The following is a 27,448-nucleotide window of genomic DNA, read 5'->3' as shown; positions in this document are numbered from 1 at the left end:
AAAATTGCATAAAGGTTGTAAAAATTTGAAATACTTGGTAAAAAATTAGGTTTAAAAGTATGACAGGTTATTATACATTGTTTGGTTCGGTTAAAAATATCTTTTGAATTTTATGGAAAATTTTCTAAGCACGATCTTATTACAGAATAACGGCAATTAACAGGTTAACTGGCGTTTCGTGTCGTGAGTGGAATAATGCGAGTTCTTAAACTGTTTGCACATGTATATTATGCATATTAAGTTCGTTGTATAATTTATAAGCACTATGCATTTAAAACTACAATTCCTTGCTTCTGTCTTTCATTTACTTTATGTAAGGAAAGTTCCAACGGTTTAGTTTCAACCTTCTGTATTTGTATTTGTTCTCGAAATAACTGTCGTAACCGGCAATCGATAAAGAAGAAATAACCTTTAAACGATACTGAATATTTTGTAACTATGTATCACATAAATATAAATATTGATGTACCATTCGTTGGTTCCTTGCGTTATACCTTCATACGGTATCTGGTCTCTATTTTACCGACTATAACAAACAGATTTCTCTATTCTATTATATAATGACATTGATTTCCGCCCTTTCAAGTAAAGAAAAACTAGACATTCGGTAAATTGTCTGTTTCATGACTTCGGAGCTCTAGCAGGGCCCTGTCTAACGTCTAAAGCCCCTTACCATTTCATTGTCACATCCAACATTATCGATCCAGAAATGAAATAAGGTTACAACACTACTTGCGGTAAGAATTGAAAGTAAATGTGTCAAAATTATAATACATTTTTGTAATTTATTAAATATTCTGTAAAAAAAAAATTTTTCGTTTGATATTCGATTCGTATTTAGTTATCTTCCTAACAAAACATTTCAATCTCTAAGGTGAAATTTGGAAAATTTTTGTAAACTGGTTAGGTATAATTTCGGAAATATTCTTGATCTCATAAAGTATTCCAAGTTCCACACGAAGCTATAAAAATGAATGGAACTTACATCTTCTAAAACTGATAAATTTTATAGATGCACAAACGATGTACCCAGACAAGTTTTCTACTTTTACTACCTTTATCGATTGTGGTGATTCAACCGAGTATAGTTTCTAAAGTCACCGTTCTTAAACGAAGACTCGCTTCAAAACCATTATATGGTAATTTTTATTTTATTTACTACAGTTTCGCGATATCAATTCCTGCAAAATGAAACACTATTGTATATTTTGTCTGTGCCTATATCACAGATAAGAGATAAATATGTAAGATATAGAAATATTAACTTTGTTAAATATCAGTTGTTTTAGAACGAAATTTTGTTTAACAATGTTGATTTTAAGAATTATGTTCAATTGAACTACCAAAGTCGGTAATTATACTAAACGTAAAAACTTATTCCTGAATATATTTTGTGAAATCTACTAGTCTCAAAAAATATTGTAACAATAAGTTCCATTTATTTTCGCAAGTGAAACTTCAATTATTTTAACAACATGAAACTACGAATATTTTCAAGATTGTAAACTACCATTGAATTTCTAGTGTTTTCTATATTATGTGAATGTTAATGACAATTTAATGTTGTCACATGTTCAATTATCATATTCATACAACTTCTCTTTCATACATTAGTTTTGCACGTACAATGTACAAAATTTGTTATTCCGTGTAATCTTACAGCTAGGAAAATGATAGGAGCAATTGTGCTATTATATTTTATAAATTAATTACAAGGTACATTCTTTTTACAAATGTGACGTCCAAGAACAATATCCAGCATGTTCAAAAATTATAACAACGCGTGCAAAAATATATTTAATTCAGTCAACATTAAGCTGCTGAAATATTATTCTATAATTCTTAAAACATAATTTGTACAGCAACTAAAACGTCCGAGAACTTTTTTTTTCCATTCAGTTCGATGTTCTCAAACGACGCACAACCTTCGATATAAATATTTACGAAATACAATATAAAATATTTTCTTATGCTCTTAACATGAAAGCTGTACACTTCCAATACCTCGTCAAATGTCATTCAATTATTTCTCATCGCATCCTTAAATATTCAATAGGTATTAACGCTACACTACATTTTGAGGCAGCGCAAAGTCTTGTTAGGTATTCTTAAAGAAAATTGAAACGTATTCTCTCTGATATTGTTGGCGCCCTCGTTGTCATCCCAATCATCCGAATCATCTTCGTCACTGACATCAATCTCATCATCATCATCGAGATCAATGTTGAAATTTCGGTCACCCATCAGCAACCTCAGACATGTATTTTCCTCTTTTATTCGCGAGCGTACCAACAATTCCAGAGTGAACAGATGCTCGTCGTGAGCTTCCGGTAAATAACGATGCATGAAATCCGCTAATCTGCAAACAATGAATGAAATCATGAGGTACCATCTTTTTTGTCCACTGATTTCTTGGAACACTTTATAAATAACTGTCGGCGTGGAACATACTTATAAGGATCGCTTTCAAGGATTCCTAACCTAACATTGAAAAAGACTCATTTTTAACGAAATAAACATTAAAAATTCGACGATCTTCGGGGTTTTTATCATGGGGCATCATTGAACGTTCCAATTTCAACCTTTTTATGTATGTTCAATTACATTTTGAAAAACCACAGGAATGTTTTTTACAGTGAAATTACGTTACACACGTCGTGAAAAACAATTTGTTTTCACAGTTAACATAAAAACTATCGGTGTGGTTCTCTAACAAAAACTCGAAAAGGTTCTCAATCTTATTAAGTATGGCTATTATTCGTACTGAAAGAAATAAAACAAACTCGAATGTTAAAAAATAGGTTGTATCTTGAAGAAAAAATTCGATTTTTGTATACAATTTTCTAACATTTTCAACAATTAAAAATATAATCTCCGTAAATATTAAAATCATTTTTTATATGAATAAAACCACGATGAAATGTAAACTATTCTATTGAAAATATTTCCATGAATGACTCTGGATATTTTTTAAGAAATTTTAAATTTCTATTGTACATTTAATTTCTCAAAATATAAATTTTTGTACATATTGTAAAGCGGAGGTGAAAAACCCGTTATTTTTTTATAGTTGCTATATCGTTGAATAATGTATTCATTGAGAGAACAAACCTTGGAATTAAACAAATTACTCATTCCAATGATAATATATTAGTTTGAAATTTTTATGCAAGTGAAGACGCTACGTACGGTGAGGGTTAAATGCAGGAAACCGTAAGTGAATGCAGGGCCGTGACAAGGTAGAGATAGAAGAGGCCCATCAGTTTGGGCGCTATGTTATGAAAATTAAATTAACCATTTTCATACTTTACCATTATAAAATGCAAAAATGAGCGTGATTGTTAATGAAAATAATTACATAATTATTATACGATAAATCTATTTTGATTCCCAAAAATTTGAGAAAAAAGTTTATTTACAGCGATCATGCAAAACACACGCGAACAATGTACATCTATCACAGATAGGTCATAGTTATATGTAAACGTAAATTTTGAACAACGAATTAAAGGTAAATAACTTTTTCTCCGATATTCGTTAAATAAAAATTAGAATTTCAAGTACAAAATGGAATGCATCACAATGAACGAATAAAAATATAAGTAACTCATCGAATGAATGTTACAAATATATCTCCATACGTGGATTTTATTCGAATTAATATTTTTCCTCGGGTACCAAAATACCAAAGCACGATCTTGCACGAATGAAGAAAGAATAGAAAAAATATCGAGGGGCATAAACGAGCGCAATTGACGTGTTAACTCGTGTTCCCTTGCTTGACAAGTTAAAAGTCAATGCGCATCGAAAAACATCACAGGTATGTTCCTGCGCCACACGTGCGTGGGAACATGGCGTAACGATCACACGTGATGTACCGTAAAAGATATTCGACGTTGTGTCCGCTCGGGCCTGAACATTCGTAGATTTGCGCAGCGATGGTGTGAAGTGGCGCCTCCCCAAGCCATTGTTCGTTCTTAGACGTGGCAATGAAAATGATCGTCGAAATATCCTCATTCCCAGCTTGAGTGCAGAACGTCGATAATGTCGTGATGTATCCCCCCAGTATGCACTCGCGATTCTTTAAATACGACAGCGCTGTGCTATCGTGAACTTGGAACGCCCTGCCATAAACTATGCCCTGCTGACAAAAGAAACGATTTTGCTGAAATGTATGTATCTGAAAAGGAGTTTGATAATGCATACGTCAAAATAAGGTTCGTTTCTAATTATTGTGTTCGAAAAGTAAATTTTCTATGAATATAGGTTAGAGAAACCATTAGTGAATAAGTAGAAATTGATTTAACTATCCAGATACCGTAATGTAATTTAAATTCTGAACAATTAACGGTAAAACAGGTGTGCTGGGATCAGAATAAGAACTCTCAGAATTGTACGTTTTGTCTTTGAATGTGTAAGCCTTCTTAAAAAATTTCCAATTTTATTTGACTATGAAAAACGGAGAGGTTATTAAAAGCTTTATATACAAAGTGCCAGAGATACCCACAATGCAATATCGGTGTAGTGACGCGTAATAATAACAAATATTATGGTCTATTTGCACGACGCATATTGTGTCTAACACAAGCTTTATTCAGACTCGTTTGTGAGTATTTACGTCGGTTAGAAGAATACGGTATAGGTTAAGTGTGGGTGTGGTGTAAGACTTGAAAAATTAAATCGCAAAAACAAGAAGTCAATAGAGCTTACGTTGTGGTTATTAGTAGAAAGAAACGAAAGACGTGTCTTTAGAAAACTCTTATATACATATTTACAGATAGTTTTCTCTTCGTCTCCGCGTGGAAAAGAATTATTACTCTCGCCACGTGCCAGTGATTATTCGTAAGTGGTGGGCTTCCTAAGGATGTCAAATAAAAGAGAGAAATAAATATTAGAACAACTTGAAATAAATCTACAGTTATATAATATTGCTAGTACCGTTATATAAAATTGCATTAGACAGAAAATGCGTCTCATAAATAGTCTAGAGAACAGATTTAAATATTTAACGAGAATTTATTATTATTAATGTTACTATGTATTACTACGTTAACATTGTATTATATTTACCTCTGACAATTTCGTTTACATCCTCCACATGAGATTTACAATAACCTTTCCCTTGTCCATGGTTAAACAAAATTAAAACGTAAAAATTCAAATTCTTAATGAAAAAAAAATAATTAAATTAACCACTTTAACGCTTTACCGTTCGCATAAAAATTGTGTAGAACAACAATGCACAACATCCATATTTTATCGTTGCCCCCGGAGCCAAAATATCTAGGTACAGCCTTGATTCCTCTGACCCAGTACCTGTTCCATTGCTTATTGTTTAAGATTGAAATATATTAAAATCATTGAAAACATTAAACGATATATAAAAAGTGAGGTAAAAATTAAGGGAATTACAGATGAAAAACGTTAACGATCGACAATCCCAAAGTTGCCTCGACAATAAGTATGGGTGACGGTTTCACATCGTACACACATGCGATCATTGCATAAGTGGAGCCGATTTTTCATTTACTGTGATATAAATTTGTCTCGTAAAATTTGATTGCTTCTCAAAGTATACTGGGTGAGAGGAATAGTCAATCTAGTACGCAATTACCTCTTTGTCTTCTATCAACGTAACCACGCGTCCGGGCTGTAACAGAAAGAAACACGAGCGCTGAGCGAATATAACCGATGACGTTTATGGAGAAGTAAAGAAAACAATGAACCGGAGTTTGTCCTACAGCTTAACGTAAACATGTAACACGGACACACAGAGGCCGACAAAATAGTGTTCGAACGCGAGATCGATTTCAACGAGTTGCAACTGGTTTGACATCGATCGAGAATTAATATTTTTGTAATTAGAAACCAAGAGAAATCATAGTCATTTAATAAGTCCGATGTGTATTGATAAAGGAAACACAAGAAACCGTAAGATGCTGGATCGCGTCTCGCTTAACAGAATTTATGAAAAACAAATCATCGAACATAATAATCGTAAAAGCTGATACAAAATTTAAAAGAAAAAAAAAATTTTCGATACATTTTGACAATACACAATTGAATGTCAAAATGTAATGGAATAATAAAATTGTAAAAGAAATTGAAGTAATTGAATTCAAAAAGTAATTGAAAAAGAAAAGAAAAAAATTCAATACACATCATCACTAGAGAGAGAGAAAAAAAAAACCATTTTTTTATCAAGCTTAACAGGAACATACATAACTATTTACTGACAGGTATGCGTGTATACGTGTATGCATATTAAATAAAAAAAATTCTTGGTTTTTCTTTACTAAATGACAAATGAAAAGTATAAATGAAAAGTATAAATGAACGTACCGAAACGTACTTATTTAAAAATTAAATATCTAAGGTTTACGTTATTTCTAATACAATATGACCAACTCTATACATCCGAACTCATACATTACAACACACTTTTGCATACATTTGCAAAAAAAATTCTAACTTCCAAGTTTTGCGTGAAAATTAAAATTTTACTTAAAATACAAACTCGTTTTGAAATTCAAATTGAAATGACGGTTACTCGTGTTTTAAAATACGATAAACTTGTTTACCATCCGGATTACAATTGCGCACGTGTTGCAAATTTTCCAAAAACAGCCGTGAACGAAAATGTTTCAATTTACGCGCAAGTTTATTGTAATTTCGAAATGTCGAGTAAAACTATCGCGTGGATGTCTGCCAAATTTTTGTAAAAGCATTCACGTGGCGAGTTCATGAACAAGAAAATTAAAGGTATAAATAGAATGTCACGAGCGAACTTCGCGCGAAAAACTATAACTGATCAACAGGAAATAATTCAAAGAATAAACACAAAATACATGTGTTCACTTTTCACGACCTAGTGTACCAAGTGTATTAGTACGCAACAAAAGTTTCGAAATTGAACATTACATGCCTCAGTGCCACGTGTATGGACTGCCCATTCTAGATTATTTTTAGTATTTTCAATGTGATAAAATTTACATACATTTTGCCATTTAAAACTCGCTGTACGAAATTTAATTCAAACTCAATGTACGTTTTATTGTTGCAAAATTTGTAAAACAATCAGGTTCTCAATTTTGCTATATTTAACAGCCAACAGTTTCGACATACAATGAATTCTCGTTGTGTGTTCGCCATGCGACCGAGCGTAGCTTACAGCGTGTAGACCGCCAGCGATTCGGTCGCCTTTATATTTCACCGACAGCATAGTCGGTGGTCGAAGAGAAGGACCGTGAGAGAAAGTGAACGAGAAAGAACGAACGACGGTTGAAGAAGAGGATAACGCGTAGAAAGTGCGAGAGAGCAAAGAGGAAGAAAGAAGAGTAAAGATGATGAACATAGATTTTTCGTTCAGTTAAATCGATCTTTTTTTGTACACTGATTATAATAGCGAGTCGTTTACCATAATTAAAAATTATCCAGATCACGTTATACAGATCTTATTTTCGTTAGAAAAATTTTCTTAGGTTACAAATATTTTTTTCATATAAAATTTCATTTTTTGTTAAAGTTGTGGTTTATAAATGCCAACCAGCGATTTCTTACAAAGCAGCCGCCGGCTCGTGTCATATTTCATGCTTCATTAGTTGCGATGGGAATACCCCCAATTGGTGGGGGGATAGCGATGATCGTAGAACGAATAAACTCTGGCGATTGTGGAACGAGAATTTACAGTTATTTATTTACGAACTGCAGACACGATGAGCCCGATACACGTTGGCGAGATTTATAAACCAAATTTCAAGTGTTTACTTTCCTAACGAAAGGTCACTAAAAAGCGTAACTATAGTGGTGATTAAATTATTGTAAACATATTTTGATCAAATTTCAAATAAGTAATTATTTAATTACCCGTTGGGTTTATAAAAAATTTAATATCAATTTTTTCCCGTGATTTCGAGATAAGGATTCGGTGGATAAAGAAATAAAGGGACAAAGCGAAGTTTCGTCACGAGAACAAGGTACAAATAGCTATAACATATCGTTGGAACTTACTTTTTCTACAGTACCGCGATGAGTCGTATTGCCTTGCCAAAATCGCCTGGAGAAGCCCTTTACGTATCCTATCATGCTTCTTTTGTACTTGAAACCTGGGTGCCAGCACAAGGATCCGTATCCGAATACCCATAATTCATTATTGCCGTTATTTATTATATCTTCCATCTTGTCAACTTTTCCTCTTTGAACGTGGAATCCAACTTTGGTTTTCGATAGAAGCGTTTTTCATTAAGTTTCGTTTATATTACTTACTTTTTCTTTTAGTTACCATAGTCGTTCTGATTTTAGTATCGAAACAATTTTTTTTTAAATAATATTTAATTCGTTCAATATATATACAGTCCCCGTAGACGTTCAGGCTCGTTTACTCACTAAACTTCTTTTACAGCATCTAACAGCCCTCGATTGTAAACAAGTTCAAAGTTCTTGGGTCTAAGCGTTAAGAATCATCGACGGGGAACGAATGAAAAAGTAATTAACTCTTTGTTATTCCGTTATCTCGAGGAGTTGTCACGTGAAATGGTCATCGATTTGATAAGTGTCCAGCACGTGGCTCAATTGTGCTTTTGTATTAACAACTCACTAGACGCTTTAAAGCTTGACTATTAAAAAACTATCACTCTCTTCACAGCATTTTAATTTCCTTCTTCCCTTTAGCCTTTTACGAATTTATTATTTTCCTAGTTATCAAAGGAATGCACGATTCGTCTGATCATCTATCCATTCTCTTTTCGCGAGTTGCTTGACAGTTATTCGACGTCAACGTCATCTTTCCAATAAGAAATTTGCTCGAGCCATTATTGCTAGTGTTCTATAAGAGTCAACCAACCTTCCGAATGTTCGTCCAAATTTTACTTGAAAACTTTCCTTGTGGGAGCAGTAACTGAAGCAAGAGTTCGATGATCGTATTTTGGGTTTTCGTTTGTATTGAGACTCTCGTGAATTGAATTGATCGATGTAATTTTTATACAAGTTTCATTGGAATTAGAATTTGGATGCACGAAATTTTGAAAACCCGGCACGACAGAACCACTCCTCACGAAAGCTTGACTGAGACTGCCGACTCGTCGGATGTACACATCGCACGCAAAAACAGATGGAAGTAGGGTGACGAAAAGGGGAATACCTAAACAGTGGTGGAAAGAAAGAGAAGGAGATAGCTCAGTGAGTGAGTGGGAGAACTTGGATGAGGCGGCTGACGAAACACGAGGTACGATTGACGCATGACACTCAAACTTTCAGGTACGTCAACAGTATTTGTCGATTAATCAGTTTCTAGATAATAAATGCTGTTACTTCACAATTATGCAACAACTACTTTGCAAATGTTTACATGGAGAATTAGCGGGAATCGAACAATTGGTTTGAAATAAGACGAAACGTTTCTTACAGTTATTCAAAAAATAATTTGTTAATATTACTATTTATACATTCATTGAATATTAATTAACCGAAAGATAAGGTTTTATTATTAAACTAATTGAAAAAAAATTTAAACGACATTTTATCGATATTTGATTGTTTTTTTAAACTCAATTCTTATATGGCGAATAGAAATTTATTACGATAGATATAAATCGGCATGTTTTTGGCAACTCAATTATTGTTTTCTTTTTTTTACTCGAATTATTAACGTCAGACGGTAAGCAAATACAATGGTTTCTATTTCTTTTTCCAGATGTCGCCATTGCTATAAGATCACAAGATCTTATTAATACCAACAGTGCACTGTCAAAATTCTCTACAATTTCGAGAACACGCAATTTCCAAATCAGCTGGTATTCACAAAAGTCGAGTTTTGTCCGACAAGTGTTTAAATTTTCATTTTTTTTTTAACAATACACTACAAGTTTTGATCTTAATACTCCGACAAAGGTAATAATTCAATGTTCCTTTTATTTCATCCGAGTCTTACTAAAATGTATTTGTAACCCTTTTAAAATGTGACCTGTTGTACTTCCGATTAGGATCTTAAGTCAAATGATTCAGAAGAATACACCCCCGGCTTCTCCAGACATGAATAATGAATTCGAAGATGAGGATATGATATATGTGGGTGAAGTAGAAGAAGTGATAGAGGCATATGATACTGAGAACATTGAAGATGAAGATTCAGTGGAAGAAGATCTTCCAGAAAAAGGAGATGCTATTTGTGTGTTCAATGGTCACAAACGAGGTCAAGAAAATTTTAATTATTACAATAATATTAGTATGGTAACAATTTTACTTTTAATTTAAAATTGCAGGTTCAGTCTTCTGTGGATCATTGACAAAAAATGGAAAATTGGCTGCTACGGGAGACGAGGAAGACAAAGCTTACGTGTGGAATACATCGTCTGGAGAAATTATTCTTGATTGTACAGGTCACACAGATAGTATTATCTTTGCAGAATTTAATCATGATGAATCGTACTTAGCTACTGGAGATATGAGTGGTATGATACAAGTTTGGACACTAGCTAATAAAGAGCTTAGGACTTACCACATAGGCGATGCGACAGTTAGTCTTTTCTATTTTTGCATTTTGTGTCATTGAAAATAAGGATAAATTGAAAAATTATTTCTATTATTACAGTGGATGAAATGGCATCCTGCTGCAAATGTTTTATTTGCAGGATGTGTTAATGGAGAGGTACATATGTGGAAAATACCTGATGAAAATTATAAAGTCTTTCCAGGATATGGGCACCGTACAGAGACTGGTGCAATATTTCCAGATGGTATTCATTTCTCATATTGTTGTTGTAATGAAAGAAATTACATTTTAATTAAATGTAATTTTTCAGGTAAACGTATTGCAGTAGGTTATGAAGATGGAACGATTAGAATAATAGATTTAAAAACAAAGTCTGTGTTACTTATTTTATCTCCAATTGGTCATTCTTCTACCATAACTACCCTCGATTGTCATTCTGATAACAATCTACTTCTCTCATCAAGTGTAGATGGAAAGACTATACTCAGTGCATCAAATACAGGCAAGGTAATAAAAGTTTGAATCTTTGAATTTAGCATAAGAATGAAAGTAATACAATTCAAAACCTTTAGATAATTTCTGTTCTACAAAATTTAATTAATGATGAACGAAATAATATTCTGACTACTGACGAAGATGCTGGAAGCAATGAAGGAAATGGTGATAGTAACTGGGTAGAAACAGCTGCTTTTTGTAAGAATCCCACATTTCAAGTTGCTGCAACTGGTACAGTTAATGGTGAAATCTTTATCTGGGATATCTCAAAACAGGTAATTCTACCTTTCCTAACTAAATGCATCTCCTTATTTAGTATACTGATTTCTACTGAAACCATTTAGCTACTCAGGCAAAAAATAGAGCAAGAAAGCGGTATATCTAAACTGTTGTGGAAAGGAAACACACATATCCTGTTTTCAGCAGGATTGGATGGTTTTCTCAGGTGTTTCGATGGAAGAAGTGGTCAATGTATACGATCATTTACAGGACACACAGCAGACATTCTTGATCTATATATATCTGAGTAAGTTGAAGTAATTGTAACTTTCTTTTTTTGTAATGAATTTGAACACAATAGAGTAAAACAAGAACGTTTTTCAGAAATGGAGAAAAAGCATTGACAACTTCAGATGATTCCACAGCTAGAATTTTTGACATTTCATCTCTATCTTAACGTAATTTATTACATAGAGGAAAATATAAAATCTTTGTTATTATCTAAACTATATGTACATTTTATTAAAATTGTTCGTATATATTGTATTTTGTTTTCTTTTTTAATTAAAAGTAAAGTTTATTAATTTTTAGATGATAGACTGCATTATTTTATCCTTACACCATTCAGAATCAAGAGAATATTTCTTATTTTTCCACAGAAAATGAGTCGGACTATGTTCCTCGCCCTTTTCAAAATTAAAAAATGAACTGAACTCAATTGCAATTTTTGATCTCACTAAACCAATTCCTCCTACTTTTTCTGGTGCAGGATGATATACTCTTCCTGATTGTATATTCATGTACAATTTCTCTGGTTGAAATCGGACCTATAATAAATTTATTATTTAAAATTAAAGTGAATAAAAAATTATATGGAAAATATTGAAACTGGGTCTACCATTAGTAACTCTTCTGCATGAGCAAAACCAAACCAATCTTCCTGTTTGCCTGTTTCATTGTTTTGTTTCTGAACAACTTTTGTGAACACTATTGGTAAATCATCACATCTAACAAAGTTTCTCTCCCTTCCACAAAGAGAAACATAGGGAAAGTTTTCTGTGTAACGTCCTGTGTCATTCTTCTTCAAGTGCTTGAAAAAGAATGCCAAAAATTTTTTATCTAGAATGGTATATGTCTAACATAATATACAAATTATAACATTTAATCATTTAACGAGTTTCTTCTATGTCAATACAGACCTTTGAAGCATGAGGTGAAATTTTTCATGCGAGCATCATCCAGGAATAACTATAGTGTATAAAGCAAAAAAATGTTAATACATACAAATATGATATAAATGCCCCTGCACGTTTGTAATATGAAATGTCTTATATTTAATCAAAAAATAAATTATACCATGCCTTGGTGATCGATGTAGTAAAAGTATTCTCGAACTCGAAATTCTGGTGACTGACCTTGCACGTATTTTACACAATGTCTTATAAGTATCTCAGAGAAAACTGATTTTTTAATCACGATCGCGAGCACGCGAGGACGCAAGAATGAGAACATTTTATTTCGAATTGATTCGACGTCGTTAAACAATTGAAGGTGACCTCGGTAAAAAAGTAGTTGTAGTTACTAATTTTAATATCATACGTCCTCTTTAATACGGCACAGTTTGTGTTCGAATATTTTTTTCATTGAAAAAACAATTTAGGAGAAATTCTGATTCGTCAAGCTAGAATAAATTACCCAGTAAATCGAGTTACAATTATTCTGAAAATTGTAACCTCACTTTTAACCGTCTAATGTATGTCACAAATCATCGTTATGTCATGCACGATGCAACACATACATGTCACGTAATAATGCGGCTTATTCAAACAACATAATTAACGAAGCACGGTATTTTTCCGGATAATGCTTTATCGCGCATTTATTAACAAAACAATCAACCGTATTTATATCAACACACATCGACACTTGCTACGGTCGATTTCAATTGACCGAAGAGCTGGTGACATCTGGCGCGATCGATTGGAACGTAATCTCGATAGAAACAGAACTTCGATATTTCTCAACGTCACGTTAGTTCGCGCTACCCACGGACAGTCAGATTCAAGAAATGAGATACGACGAAGAGGTGGAACGAACGGTTTCTGAAAACGGACAGAAATTTCAAGGAAAAGATTGCCTTCAGGACCAGACCACGGCGAGATGCTCCCTCCCCGTTGAACGATCGTCACTGCACCGATATAATAACACAAAGTAAAAATGTTACCCGCGAGCTCGAGCAAAAAAAAATTGTGCATCTGCAAGCTGAAATCTCAAATTGTTGTCGTTGCCAAATAAGTCGTGCACAACACGATCCTGTGTTCCCGGAATATGGCTTCGTCCACGAAGAGGTCATGGAAACTCCGTAAGTGTTTGTCCTGCACGTAACGCGTGTACTTTATTCAATCCGTTGATGCACGGGGTGCGCGTCCAACGAATTCCGTTCTGGCGCTCTTTTCTCCGATACTGGTAAACAATTCATGTTTACAAATCGATCGGATGGGATTCACCGATGAATTGTTCGCTACATCTTCCTATTATGGTCATAACCTTCATCGAATGGGACGTGCACTGTCGCTGCAATGTCATTGGAAGCTGACATCTTTGTTCAGGTCACTTGAATAGAACAATGTTTCTTTTTGTACAGAGGATTTTGTTGCCCATACGTCCAACGTCAATTGCCTGGCATTAGGTCACAAGTCTGGACGTGTTTTGGTCACTGGCGGCGATGACAAGAAAGTGAATCTATGGGCAGTCGGGAAGCAGAATTGTATTATGGTATTTTTGCTCATTCCATACAATTGCTTGTTTAAACAGTGAATTTTAATCAAAGCTGATGTACGATTTATATCTCTGATGTTAAAAAAAGTAAAAGATTAATTTACCGTACTTTATTGATAGTATTAAACTACTGAATGCCCGTATATATTAATGGTTACATTCAATTTGTTATTTGTAAAAGCATAGGTATACTGTTTTAGAGCCTGAGCGGTCATACCACATCAATAGAATGTGTAAAATTTGGACAAACAGAGGATTTAGTATGTGCTGGCTCGCAAACTGGAGCTTTAAAAATTTGGGATTTGGAACATGCCAAATTAGCTCGCACATTAACAGGACACAAAGCAGGCATACGTTGTATGGATTTTCATCCTTATGGGGAGCTGTTGGCATCTGGTAGCTTAGACACTGCAATCAAATTGTGGGACATCAGGAGAAAAGGTTGTATCTTCACGTACAAAGGGCACAATAGGATGGTGAATAGTTTAAAATTTAGTCCTGATGGCCAGTGGATTGCCAGTGCAGGGGAAGAAGGAATGGTCAAGGTATTGGTCATTTCTTTTAGTGTTACTCTGATGTAATAGTGTTGGTGTTACTAATTAACAAAAATTTTATTCTTTAACTAGTTGTGGGATTTAAGAGCCGGTAGACAGCTTAGAGAATTCTCAGAACACAGAGGTCCAGCAACAACGGTAGAATTTCATCCTCATGAATTCTTATTAGCCAGTGGCAGTGCAGATAGAACAGTTCATTTTTGGGACTTGGAATCATTTCAACTTGTATCATCTACAGACCTGACTCACTCTTCAGCAATTCGGTAAGTACCAGTGAAATGTAATGAGTTAGTATTGTAACAAATCTTAGATATTGTATTGATATATTGTATTTTTTTGGTCAGGTGCCTCTATTTTAGTCAAGGTGGAGAATGTCTTTTTGCTGGTTGCCATGATGTGTTAAAAGTATATGGTTGGGAACCAGGTCGGACATTAGATTCTGTACCAACTGGCTGGGCAAAGGTACAGGATATAGCTGTGGCCCAGAACCAACTGGTAAGGCAATATTTACAGATAACAGTGGAAAAACATATAATAGACAATAAATTGAAACCTATTTTCACAACTATTTCAGATTGGTGCAAGTTTTCATACTGCCAATGTTGTCCTATATGTATGTGATTTAAAGAAAATCGCTCCATTAGGAGGAGTGTCGACATCCGGCTCTCCGTTCAGTCACGGGAATTCGTTAAGAAAAAGTTTCTCTAGAGAAAGGCCGCCTGAATTAAAAAAGCATACGTAAGTTGAACACAGTTGTTTCATGTTCCATACTATCTTGCTTTTATATGTAATCGTGATGTTTCACTTATAGCCTAGATGTACGGACTATAGAAGAGGCAGACAAGTCTGGAACTGACCCAGAAGATGAAGCAACATTTGCAGATATACCCAATGTTACTGAATATCACGACGTCTTTCAACCAAATAGGTCATGTATGTACCATAGAATATTACTCGTTCTTTGTTACCGTATTCGGTTGTATATTCTAACTTACTCAAACTTTATTTTACTCTAACTCTCGACTATCCACCTATTGTCACAAGCCTGAAAATATAAATGCATCTAAAAGGTGGTTGTTGTGCAGTACAGTTTGTGAATGAGCATGCTATGCACGGTATGTTTCAGTGTCTCGCACTCCACCTCCAGACCCTGAGGCTTTCCAGGAGCCTCAAGACGTAGGTGAGTTCCATGTAAACAAACTTCCCATCTTTTTCCTCCTTTTATACGAACGTTGCATGAATGTTGACTTACAAACTTTTGCATGCAATACGTGCAAAATATTTGTTCGTACATTGTTTCACGCACATTTATATTGCAGATCCTACACAACCACAGATACTACAAACTCTTTCTACCTCAATGTCAAATCTAAGTACGGTGGAGCCCGAAGAAGTTCCACCTATATCATCACCGTCATCTCCGCCTCCACCTGCGCCAACGTTATCATTGACGAAGCCAGTACCAGTGCGTGTTCAGCCAATCAAGTCATCACCACCCGTTCAGAGAAATTCGGTTACATCGACGAGCCAGACTAAGAACCTTCAAGCGAATAACGGCCTTGGCAGAGTGTCGAAGAACCTCGCGTCCATACCGCCTCTTAGACAGAGTATTACTCTTCTTCCTGGAAAAAAGATTAGTATTACCAGTGATGTAGGAACACTTCCACAACCCTTGGGTCCGCAGAGGTCGAACTCTACATTGACACCACGTGTGGCACCAATGGCTGCCGTTCTTCCAGTGATGGACGATGGAAAATTAAAGAATAGAGCACCTAGCCCAGATTCTCCCAAGCACTACTTAAAAAGGCAGAGTAGTTGTAGAGACGGGGAACAGGGTTACGAAAGCGATTATCCGGTACAGTAAGTATACAGGTTTCTTCGTACGAGCGTTGTGAAGTACTTTGAACATTATCGAATTTTAATGTTCTTGCAGAATTAATAGTATAAGGCACAGCCCCTCCGATCCTGCGTTAAACAGGCCAAATTCTGCGCAATCTAGATCGACCTCGCTGAACAGGAACTTTGCTACCTCAACGTCGCTGTCTGCGCGCAACGCTTCCACTACCACCACGACGTTTGCGATGAAGAAATCTAACAAAGCTCAAGTGCCCCCGAATCCTAAGGTAGATGTTCGAGCTACTCAATTGAGGCCAAACGTCGAAAACACGGAGAAAGAGGAATTTGTTCCCATCAGTGCTGACAAACCTTATGGCTTGGATGTCGAAACTTTCCTACCTGTGAGCACCGTAAATTATTCTATTATGCGTTTCAAAAGTTTCTTGCTGTAACATCCATTAAAACAAACATTATTCTCAACAGAATCATTTCGCGAGATCGACTGCGTTTGGTTACCCACAAATGGGTGTTCTCAACGAAATGTCGGAGGCTGAAGTGCTTAACAGCATGATGCGAGGTCATGAATCGATGATGGCTGTACTTACAAACCGTCATCGTTCCTTGCAAATAATTTACTCTCTACTCCATCATAAGGATCTTAAGGTACCTTATTGTTTCTCCATATTGGAATTGGACAGAATGTGATCGGACTAGTGATTAATAATTATAATTGCTGATTACGATTAATGAGTGTGACGACAGATAAAGCAGCAAGGTTGTTAAACTTTAGTATTAACTTTGACTGTTCAGTTACCTTATTTAGTTAGTTGGTTTTGTTCAGACTATAAGCAAAGACTGGGATCATCTTTATGACTACAAATTGTTAATTAACAGAATACACATCTAGTTTATGGTTTCCGTTTTATATGAAGTATAATTAATGAACTGATAATTATTCTTATCGTAATTGCTTTATCAATTAGTGTCCAACTCCGCTTTATATTATGATGGTAAAGTAGGCAAGATTAGAAGGGAACATGACATTTCAGGCTGCCGTGGAATCTGCAGTGGCGATGAACGATCTTTCGGTTATCGTGGATTTGTTGGGCATATTGACCCTGAAACCGTGAGTAACAAGATTTCATTAAACACTAGTAAGCAGTCTCGTCCTCAATTATGAATTTCCGTTCATTTGTTGTTTATTTATAGGACAATGTGGAACCTGGATCTGTGTAACTCTCTACTCGGTCCAATCGCGGATCTCCTTCAAAGTAAATACGAAATGTAAGTACAATTGATACATTCTATCAGCGTAATTATCGATTTGCTGCAGTGATTTTCAGTATTCACTATTACTTTTGCATCGAAATCTTTAGCATTGATTATTCTATAAAAGGTAATACATTGCTTAAAGTCAACAAGAAGTTATTAAATATTTTATGAGTGCCAATTTGTTGAATTAAAAACTGAACAGTTACTTATTTTGACAAATAAATTAGTCAAACTTGAAAAAAACTGCGCAAGAATCTCTGTAGTAACCCTCTAGTTGAAATGCAAAATTTTTGAAGAATTTCTTCTCCAAGGAATTACTTTTTGCTAGGTTACTGTTTTTTTCTTTATGTTAACAATATGAAAGTGTATGCGCACAGTGTCCGTTCGTGCGTACCACTGTCTAACGTTCGCTTTAAAGTACGCGTTCAACATGAAACGCTACACGCTCCATGAATTAGAGAAAATCGAGACACCCCTTCTACAAAAGGGGCGAGTTCTCGAATGGCCTGGGTACTCGCACGAATGCAAACAGGATATTTCGAGTGGGGTCGCATACTTCACGTAGCTTACTGCGTGCCTGTATAGGAATGGCTAATTCGACGAACGGGGAAATACGAGGCGAAGAGACAGGCAAGGGAAGAGGGTTCACGAAATTAGCTGAGACAATGAAAGACAGTGCCAGATGCAAATTCGAGCCTCAAATCCTTGCTGTCGCGAGTCGTATTGTTCGCGTGATCGAAGCTCGAAGGGCCACGCGTTGAACACATATGTTGGCGCTCTTCACGGATAAATTCTTTTTATTTTCCTTCGTCTGTTGTCCAATGCTGGGTCATGAATATTAATGACCGTGTGGGAAGAGCAATATGGTTGTCCTACATTTTCTATAAAATTCAAGAAGGCCTTTCTCTTTCTTTTGCGCTTGAATTTTGCATCGCTATTGATTAGTTCTAGGTCAGATTAGAATTAGTTATCCTTGTTTTTTCTATATTTAATGCAACAAACATAGAAACAATTATTATACTTTCTATCAATGTTACACATATTATATTTATAAGATTTGAATAGAATAGCAAGTTTCTTGAGTTTCCTAATATAATTGGATCCTAAACTCTAAAGAATAAACATTTGTTTAAATGACTCCATTACTCCATAAGATTTCCAATACTTTGAAAGTCCCAACACAGTATGTAAGGCAATTTGTATAGTATACTACTATATCAAATACCTTCTTTCATCTTTTATATTTCCTTGTTCTTCTGACCTATTTAAACATTTTTTTTTGTCTGTACTGCAATATATTTTTAAAAATTACTCTCTTAAAGTAAAATAAACTCAACCGGTGCCATTCAGACTCTCTCAAGTTTAATCACTTTAAGGGATAAACTTGATATTTTTAATTGTGTGGTTTCAGTTCAATTAATTTTAACTGTAAAGTGTTCCTTATCGATTACCCAAATTATTTTTTATTCGACTTGACAACGTTATTGCACAAAGCTTCTCGCTCTGTACGTTAAACGTTTACCGCGTGAAATTAAATACACGTACAAAGATAAAGTTAGGGTTTGCTACGGTGTAGCAGAATCGTAATTTCTAATCCTAACCTCAAAATCTCTACACAAACGTCGTACTTTCGGTGGGATAATTAGAATCGAATTTCTAGAACATCGTGCGAGCGTTCACCGATCCGATATTCCAAGAAACAAAGAAAAGAATCGAACAGCGAACGCGACCGATGTTTCAAACTGTGTAATTAACTGGCGCTCAGTTACAAGCTGTTACTGTTGCGCTGTCGTGACGCGAAACGAGCACTTCCTTTCACGTGGTCATTGGCTATCCCATTTCTTCCTGTCTTGTTCCGCCTCCAATTACGCACGCGCGCTATTATAAATTCAACGCGTCTGATCTCACGTCGTCATTAACGATTTCTAAAATTGAAATTCCATCATCAATAGTTGAATTATCGTTCTAGCGTTACAAATTTAATCACAGAGAAATTTTTGCGATAGTATCTTTCGTCCATTATCCGATTAAATTAAACCAGCTCCGCATTAATTTAATGATCGACCGATCAATGCGCGATCTAATAATAGCACATCCGCTTATGATCGGAGGCTACCAGTCCGGAAAATTGTTGTTCCGTTCCCTGTGTATCTACTTATTGCGACGATCGACGTTTCTTCGGTACTCCTTTTTCATCGCCCTGTGTCATTGCTATTATTAGAACACAAACACAATGCTGAAAATGGTACATAAAAAATAAACATCCTTTGATAGATTGAAATTGTAGTGGGCCAGAGATTGTCAATATATTTGAATTTCTTCAAATTCTCCGAATCGTTCGAATCTTTAGTCATCCAGCTTCTTTAATACTTACAAATTTTTTAATTTGATCAGATCCTCGAAATTTGTCTTCTAAATTTGTTAATTTTTCGAGGTTCGTTTAATCTTACGAGTCATCCAATTTCTCTAAATTGTCCAACTACTATGAATCTTCCAGGTTCTCCAACCCTCAGAATTCTTTAAATCCTAATAAGAATATAGGAAATTTATAATTTGAAAGTTATCAAAGATCTTGGCTCCCTAAGGTAAGTCCTTAACCTTCACATATACTTAATCTCTATCCTGGCAGGAAACCCATTACCATTCCACGTTTATGTGCACGCAGTCAATGCCATAAAAGTGAATTCGAACTAATTGTTGGTCGCTCGGCAGCTGCTGTCTGCAATCACTCGTAACAGTCAGGTTAGGTCTCTTTTTTCGAAAAAACTATGAAACTTTTGGAGCGTAACAATTTATAGAAGTTCTCGGATTATTACGTTTGAATGATATCGAAAATAAAATTCTACCATGTAAAGTTTCATTTTATAAAACGTTTTGTATACTTATGCGCTGCAGTCGAACAGAGTTGGACCACTCATGGGTGTCACTCAGCGCCCTCTGTGTATATCCGTCACGATTTTGCACTGATTACGGTGCTTCGATGTCACGGTTCGACAACCGCCGAAAGGGTGAATCCGGCCAGCAAATTGCCCGACTAAATATACAGATCTCGGTGGCGTAATGCAGTGCAGTTTGCATATAGCTGTTCGCCGTTTTCACGGCTCGTTCGTCACGGGCTTTCGTCCTGGTCGAAGGTGGCAGGCTCGTGAGAAAAAAAAAGGAGTAGCCGACCCGATGAATATATTCGATCGTCGCGCGTGCCACATGGAGAGGGGAGGGGGGACGTTCCGCTTCGTGCGATCGTTTCTCGATTCCGTCGACCCTCTCGTCCCTCGTGATCGAAGACACATCCATCAGAATCGCGAAAAAAGAACTGGAAAAGAAAAATAGTCGACAGTAGCGACAGACATCCAAACATTGAGTATCATCAAGACTTTGAGTCAACTAACGCTGCTGTGTTATAAATGTTATGAATTATTCGAATAATTTCGAATAAAATTACATTCGAATAATTGTACGAATATTTTTAATCGTTCTTCCCGCCAGAATCTGAATATTCAAAATGGGGAAAATAAATCGAGGAAATATAAAATTTAGTGTAGTAAAACTTCGATTATTAGTAGAACTTATTATTAATAGAAAATTTATTTTAATATAGGGAGAATATTTAATTTAATATTAGTAGAATATTTATTCTAATGTTAGTAGAATAGAACTCTTTAAAATACAAACTGGAATAAAATACAAAACTTTAAAATACAAAATACAACTGGAATATCACTATTGATATATACGGCGTGTTCGGTAAATAGGTAATATGGTTATTCTACGAGAGAAAATGTATCGAAAATATAGAATAAAATTTGTTAATTCGAATCATGGTTTTTGAGATAAATAGTGTTCAAGATTCAACAGGTGCCGTGATTAAATGAGACTTGTCTAACCTGTTTGTACATTATTTATTATTTCTACTCGCGTTGGTGTTTGTAGGCATCGATGATGACAGGGTATTATCCATTTCAACTGGTTCTATCTGGTTGGAAGACGGCAAGGTCGTCGAAAAATAAATAATACCGTACCACGATCAGTGTTTAAGAACAGAAATAGAAATAACGAGTAATAGACTCGTAAGCCAAATCGTACACGATCACATGTGTACCTAACGAATTTTCAAAATCGCTTTTCTCGAAAAAAGAGTATCGTTCGAAAAAATGTTACTCTGTATTTTTGTTATATTTTTTCACGTAGAATTACCATATTCCCACTTGTACCACCAGTTACCTGTACTGTGGTATACTGTCGAATATTCTTCCTGTTCCAAAAAATTGTACTAAGGTTCGTTCAAATTGCCGAACACTTCGGGATGGTCGTTTGTCAGTCGTATCTTACACTTACTTAAAAAGTATTCTTCTTATTCACATTTTTGTTTATTATTACAAAATTTATATCAATTGAAATCTACCGGGCAATTTATTTATTTAACATTCCATTTTCTATATCCAATTTTATTAATTTATGTATTTGTATCACAAAGTCCTCTTATACCTAATTTTATCAATTTATATATTTCTATCGCAAAGTTTTCCATTATTTTTTAAATACTTGTATCATTCTGTCGCTCATGGTTGGTCCATGTCGCATTCATCGCTAATTTTATTAATTTACATATTCGTGTCACAAAGTTCTCTTACACGTAATTTTATCAATTTATATATTTCTATCGCATGGTTTTCTTATATTTTTTAAATATTTCTATCATTCTGTCGCTCACGGTGGGAGCCGACGTAATTCAGTTTGAATTGTAATGGTCGTGCACGATAAAAGTTTGACGAACGTCGAATGGTCACGGGACGTTTGGTGGCGAGCGTTTTGTACGTTACACGAAACATTTACGAGGCGGCCCGCGCGCGATTCGTCTCGCCGATTCGAACGGGAGCTCGCGCGAACCCTTTATCGCCGCCCGAAAGCGAGCGTGTCTAATAGCGCCGCCAAGCCTTTCGTTATTTATTGGCGTCGTTATGGGCTAATAACACGTTTTGGAACAAACTAGGCGTGACGCGCACCGGTGGGCGTCAGGAGCGACTTTCTCATCGTTTTCTTTCTGTGCACGAGGTCCAATTTTTGGGTAGCCGTGTACAAAATTTCCAGCAAACAATAAAATTATTCCAGTGTTTATTTGAAATTAATCATGATAAAAGTATTGATTTTTGTTTACAATTCTCGTTTAATCGTTTAAAAACACTGATAAATCATTTATTATGGGATAGTAGATTTGGTTTTATGAAAGAAAAAGTAATTTTGATGTGAAAATTTTTTCCCTATTTCATATAGTTTTCAAATTAGGAGAAAGAAATGAAAAAACAAAAAAGGAATATTTGTAAGTAAATTTTTACCCTTTACCCAGTGACCTTGGACAGTAGCAAAAATACTTAATATTTATCTATGTATGTTTTACATCTTCGAAAGTTTCAAATTATTTTGAATCACCGAGTTGGTGATCATTCTTTGTGAGTATAATTCGATCCCATGAAAAAAGACAGTGAATAAATACGGCAAGAGTAAACGAGAAAGAAATAGTGTGCCAAGCAGTCACGATGAACGAATAGTCCTATTGTAAAAATATAAATTTCTACATTTTTCACTTTATCGTTATAATAATAGTGTCGACAATTTGGTGAGGTTCTCCCGATTAAAATGAGCCCAAACACGTCATAGATAGAAGAAAATTTACCACTGTTCTATTATTTTTGCTATCTGGGATATTTAAATTGTTAGAAATAAAGTTCGTCCAATTTACGTCGTGTTTGTATTCATTTTAATCGAGAGAATCTCGCAAATCCATTGCTATCGTTATTTTAAATATACAATGAAAGAATAAACAATTATAATTTTTGTTATTGGACGATTCGTCGTAGCGCGTGCGGCGTTCCTTTGAAATGCTCGAGATGGGCCATCCCCACTTCGCACGCTATTTCTTTCTCGCCTACTTTCGCTATGTTTTATTCTTTTTTCTTGTCGAGAGCCTCGAGACTTTTCTTGGAATAAAGACGCTACCTGCTCCGCAGTAATTTCAGTGCCAACTCCTGATTTATTTAAATTCAAGCGAGTGTTATTGTATAGGAGTGTGGTAGTACGAATGGGACATTCTAAATATTTCAACAATACTGAATCTTCCTACTATGAAATTTTCTTTACTCGAATGCTATATTATGATAAGATCGCATAATAACCTAAAAAATTAGGTACCTTTTTCTTTAATGCAGTCATCGAACAAATTAAATTTTTCTACAGAACGAGAGAAGTAAATTGTCCGTTTCTTGCGATTGTTTCAGGTACATAACGGTTGGTTCCACGGCGTTGAGACTGATCCTGCGAAATTTTGCATCGGTGATAAAGTCCAATGTGGAAGCCCCTCTTCACACGATTGGCGTGGATGTGTCGCGAGAGGAACGGTAAGTTTTTAACAAATTCATTTTTTCAAGGTGCTCAATGACGTTTAAAAAAAATCTGGAATTATAGAAGTTTTTAAAAACACTGTATCTAATGGTATTCTTGGTGCACTACATTACCAGGTACTAATTACCAGTACTAATATACCAGTAATATACTAATATACTACGCTAATATACTACATTACCAGTACTAATATACCAATGCCTTGTTACCTCATTTTGTACGACCAATACTGGTACTACTGCATCAATGCATCAGAACTTTGTTATCTTATACTACACAAGTATACTTGGACATTAATTAAACTTACACTGATAGTACACTACCAGTACTGGTATTATTAAATTAATGCATCAGAGCCTGTTACTTTATCCTACACAAGTACATTTTGACATCAAGTACAATTACACTAATAGTATACTATCAGTATTGATACTACTATATTAATGTACCAGTACTGGTACTACTACATTAATGCACCTGTACTGGTACTACTACATCAATGCACCAGGATTCTGTTACCTTATCCTACACATATACACTTTGACATCAAGTACGATTACACTAATAGTATACTACCAGTACCGATACTGCTATATCAATGCATCAGTACTGATACTACTACATCAATGCACCTGAACTTTGTTACCTTATACTACACAAGTATACTTGGACATTAATTAGACTTACACTAATAGTACACTATTAGTACTGCTACTACTATATTCATGCACCAATACTGGTACTACTACATTAATTGCACAGACACTAACAGTATACTACTAATACTGGTACTATTGATACATAAATTCTCCATTATCCTACACCGTCTCAGCACCAGTTGTACCCAGACACTGTACCACCGATACCAAAGCATCAACTGCAATCCCGTATCTCCCGTTAAATCGATATTCTACATTCTGTCCTCAGATACCACAAATGCATGTCCTGTTACGAGAAGCTCTCGACGATCAGAGGCATCCTCCTGAAGAAGCAGTCTACGCCTGGCAAGCTGGGCGCCTCGTTCCGTGAGCTGTCGGCGCTGGTGAGAAGCCTCGAGTGACCACGGCTGAGCCACCACGCAAACTCGGCCGCCAGACTCGTCGTTACCTGACAAAGAACTGAGAAAAATCAAGGGAGAAGCCGATGGACGCTGGCCGCACAAGGTCGCAGGGAACACGCTCGCGCCTTCGAGTTGCTACGTACCGAGGAACGATGGCTTAACGGATCAATGCGTCGTGAATCGGTCCTGCCTTCTTCCCTCAGCTCTTTCCGGTTTCTCGTTTCCAGTCGTCGGCGCACTTGGCGGGACACCAACAGCGGGAAACGTTGAGCATCCGCGACGACGATAACGTGGACGCCACGAAGCGGGACCCTGTAATGCACCACAAACAGAGGATTTTGGACAATTTCGAGACCACGTCCGGCCCCTTAACGAGGGGGCCCCCCCGTCATTTTTAGGGGAAGTGAGACACGGACCACACCGCGCTGAACCGTTTCGTCGATCGGATTTTATAAGCTTCTCGCGATAAGAATTATTATAAAGTATAATACTGTATAATATATTGCGCTATATTATATACAGACAGAGCGAACCTCGTAACATGTCCACGCCGTGTTATTTTTAGCGTTAGTGCGATCGAAATTATTTTCTCAGTGATTGTATGGTTGGATAGGATTCTGTAGGTTAGTCTTTCGAGCGAGAGTACATCAGTGAGGTGTAACGCGACCTTGGAAAGACCTTGAAATTGTTCCGAGGGATTTTACAGGGGTTGGAAACTAGATAAAGAGATCAGAGGATCTCGAAAGCTTGAAATAAAAATTTAACGTCGTCTGGAAGTATCCGGTATACTGTGTTATCGATTGTTAAGACTTCGGTCGCTTTAACGAGGGGGGCAGCGAGGACGATGGACAAGTTACACGGTTCATTCTGTACACGTGCGTTGGAGATGTGTATATTGTTATGCTGGAGGTGTTTGTAAAGCGCGATGCTCGTCGTTTCGTTCAACGAAAGGACCGAAAGATCGACGGAACCGTTCGCGTGTTCCGCGTTCGCCAGATGATATATATATATACATATGCCGGTGTTTCGACGGCCATCTTGCCAGTCTTGCGTAATAATTCCTCGGCGAGCACGAGACAGTTACGAGCCTGAGCAAACACTGGCGGAGAATACGATTAAAACGCCGACAAGCGAGTGTAATTAAGGAGTTAGGTAGTAACACTTTTTTTAGGGTAACGAAGCAGAGACGATGAAATAACAAATTGTATTTTTGCAAGAGCCATTTGCGTCCGTTCAATAATAAAACGAAGAAAGGTACTCTGGATCGTAGGTACATATGTGTCGAAACCCCCGAAGTCGCGCGAATGGAAAACGCAACGAAACTATTTTCCAGGAATTGTCTTTTTTTTCGAAGAGGAGGAACGAAGTTTGCAGCGACAAAGGGAGACGAGAATGTTTATTTCGCGATCGGTCAAAGTTTCGCCGAATTCCTTTTTTGCAATTTTGTAACAAGTTCAGACGTTCAACCATTGTTCTTTTCTCTTGCGACGCGACAAAGATTGAGACGGTCGACGAATCGATTCGAATTTTTCACGCTAGAGGGCGGAACTTATGCTCCCCCACCACTACAGTCCCATTCTCGTCTCTTTTTCGCTCGTCCACGCTACGCCGGTTTAACTATTCTCTATTTTTGTTTTCCTGCTTGTTCACAACGAGCGAACTCATGGGGTCGTAGCTGATAACGAGCAACAAATTATGAACAATCGTACTGACGAAGCCAAACGATGGAGAAGCTCCGTCGGAGCAGCCTTGCGATGATAAATAAATAAATATTCAGGGTCTAGAGGGGTGTTGGCGAAATTTGCGTATTTTCAAATCGAGAAAAGAGTCCTCGGATAAATCGAAGGTCTGGGAACCTTTTTTTTTTATTTCGAAGAGCGAGTACAGAGTCCACATTGTTGAAAATAATTACTCGATTTGCGAAAGTGAGGTTATCTGTATTTCGAAGGCTTCGAACGAAAGTTCTCTACAAATTTTAGGATCTAGTGTCGCTACTACTTGCTTCCCCCTCCAACTTCGCTCGTTGCTAAGCGACCATCCCCTCCATTTGTCAACGCAGTGCAACGAACGAAGGCCTCGAGTAACTATCGAGGTTCTACTGTCTTTTATTGTTTTCGATATTTCATCAAACATGATATTTTGTTTGGTATTTCAGCACAAGATTCTATAACAATTTTGAACAATGTATCGCGGAACAAATGACAACAAGTTTATCCAGTTTATAAAGACTCTACAGAAATGTTAGAAACGCGTAAAGTCTACACCTTCATGAATTTGCAATATTTTAGAAAACAAAAGAATTTCTGTAATATTGTATCTGTTAAATTGTGTTTTAACTAAAAGTATAAA

At 36.0% G+C, this 27,448-nt stretch overlaps 5 protein-coding genes across 12 annotated transcripts; 2 read left to right on the top strand and 3 right to left on the bottom strand.

Moving 5' to 3' along the window:
* Window positions 1-1,683: 1,683 nt before the first annotated feature.
* On the bottom strand, window positions 1,684-9,072 carry LOC143147399 (glutathione-specific gamma-glutamylcyclotransferase 1). Of its 5 annotated transcripts, none has more exons than XM_076312636.1 (7): window positions 8,011-9,072; window positions 5,615-5,650; window positions 5,210-5,327; window positions 5,071-5,121; window positions 4,776-4,858; window positions 3,879-4,144; window positions 1,684-2,359 (listed from the first exon to the last, which is right to left on the bottom strand). In XM_076312636.1, exons 1-7 carry the CDS (start codon window positions 8,176-8,178, stop codon window positions 2,071-2,073), a joined length of 1,011 nt encoding a protein of 336 aa, XP_076168751.1. In that variant the 5' UTR covers window positions 8,179-9,072; the 3' UTR covers window positions 1,684-2,070. The 5 variants fall into 5 exon arrangements, with proteins under 5 accessions (XP_076168751.1, XP_076168752.1, XP_076168754.1 ...); XM_076312637.1 differs by having other exon boundaries at window positions 3,879-4,141; XM_076312639.1 differs by lacking the exon at window positions 5,210-5,327 and having other exon boundaries at window positions 8,011-9,069.
* On the top strand, window positions 8,993-11,795 carry LOC143147398 (angio-associated migratory cell protein). 2 transcript variants are annotated; one of them, XM_076312635.1, is made up of 9 exons: window positions 8,993-9,223; window positions 9,692-9,888; window positions 9,981-10,189; window positions 10,260-10,513; window positions 10,589-10,733; window positions 10,800-10,996; window positions 11,062-11,259; window positions 11,329-11,510; window positions 11,588-11,795. In XM_076312635.1, the coding sequence occupies exons 3-9, from the start codon at window positions 9,994-9,996 to the stop codon at window positions 11,658-11,660; spliced, it is 1,245 nt and encodes a 414-aa protein (XP_076168750.1). In that variant the 5' UTR covers window positions 8,993-9,223; window positions 9,692-9,888; window positions 9,981-9,993; the 3' UTR covers window positions 11,661-11,795. The 2 variants fall into 2 exon arrangements, with proteins under 2 accessions (XP_076168750.1, XP_076168749.1); XM_076312634.1 differs by having other exon boundaries at window positions 8,993-9,255.
* Window positions 11,633-15,075, bottom strand: LOC143147400 (UPF0598 protein CG30010). The gene is made up of 4 exons (XM_076312642.1): window positions 12,560-15,075; window positions 12,403-12,451; window positions 12,102-12,322; window positions 11,633-12,030 (listed from the first exon to the last, which is right to left on the bottom strand). The coding sequence occupies exons 1-4, from the start codon at window positions 12,713-12,715 to the stop codon at window positions 11,791-11,793; spliced, it is 666 nt and encodes a 221-aa protein (XP_076168757.1). The 5' UTR covers window positions 12,716-15,075; the 3' UTR covers window positions 11,633-11,790.
* On the top strand, window positions 13,259-26,361 carry Kat80 (katanin p80). 2 transcript variants are annotated; one of them, XM_076312632.1, is made up of 15 exons: window positions 13,259-13,565; window positions 13,848-13,978; window positions 14,182-14,526; window positions 14,608-14,798; window positions 14,880-15,030; window positions 15,110-15,273; window positions 15,347-15,468; window positions 15,662-15,715; window positions 15,855-16,395; window positions 16,469-16,772; window positions 16,855-17,034; window positions 17,421-17,497; window positions 17,581-17,655; window positions 23,916-24,035; window positions 24,967-26,361. In XM_076312632.1, exons 1-15 carry the CDS (start codon window positions 13,532-13,534, stop codon window positions 25,097-25,099), a joined length of 2,622 nt encoding a protein of 873 aa, XP_076168747.1. In that variant the 5' UTR covers window positions 13,259-13,531; the 3' UTR covers window positions 25,100-26,361. The 2 variants fall into 2 exon arrangements, with proteins under 2 accessions (XP_076168747.1, XP_076168748.1); XM_076312633.1 differs by lacking the exon at window positions 15,662-15,715.
* Window positions 17,831-24,551, bottom strand: LOC143147401 (uncharacterized). 2 transcript variants are annotated; one of them, XM_076312644.1, is made up of 5 exons: window positions 23,830-24,551; window positions 20,526-20,956; window positions 20,242-20,362; window positions 20,018-20,169; window positions 17,831-19,879 (listed from the first exon to the last, which is right to left on the bottom strand). In XM_076312644.1, the coding sequence occupies exon 2, from the start codon at window positions 20,935-20,937 to the stop codon at window positions 20,611-20,613; it is 327 nt and encodes a 108-aa protein (XP_076168759.1). In that variant the 5' UTR covers window positions 20,938-20,956; window positions 23,830-24,551; the 3' UTR covers window positions 17,831-19,879; window positions 20,018-20,169; window positions 20,242-20,362; window positions 20,526-20,610. The 2 variants fall into 2 exon arrangements, with proteins under 2 accessions (XP_076168759.1, XP_076168758.1); XM_076312643.1 differs by having other exon boundaries at window positions 20,242-20,956.
* Window positions 26,362-27,448: the final 1,087 nt, after the last annotated feature.

Source organism: Ptiloglossa arizonensis, chromosome 5 (assembly GCF_051014685.1).
Source record: "Ptiloglossa arizonensis isolate GNS036 chromosome 5, iyPtiAriz1_principal, whole genome shotgun sequence".
Lineage (NCBI taxonomy): Eukaryota > Metazoa > Arthropoda > Insecta > Hymenoptera > Colletidae > Ptiloglossa > Ptiloglossa arizonensis.
This window is presented reverse-complemented; position numbering and strand designations above follow the sequence as displayed.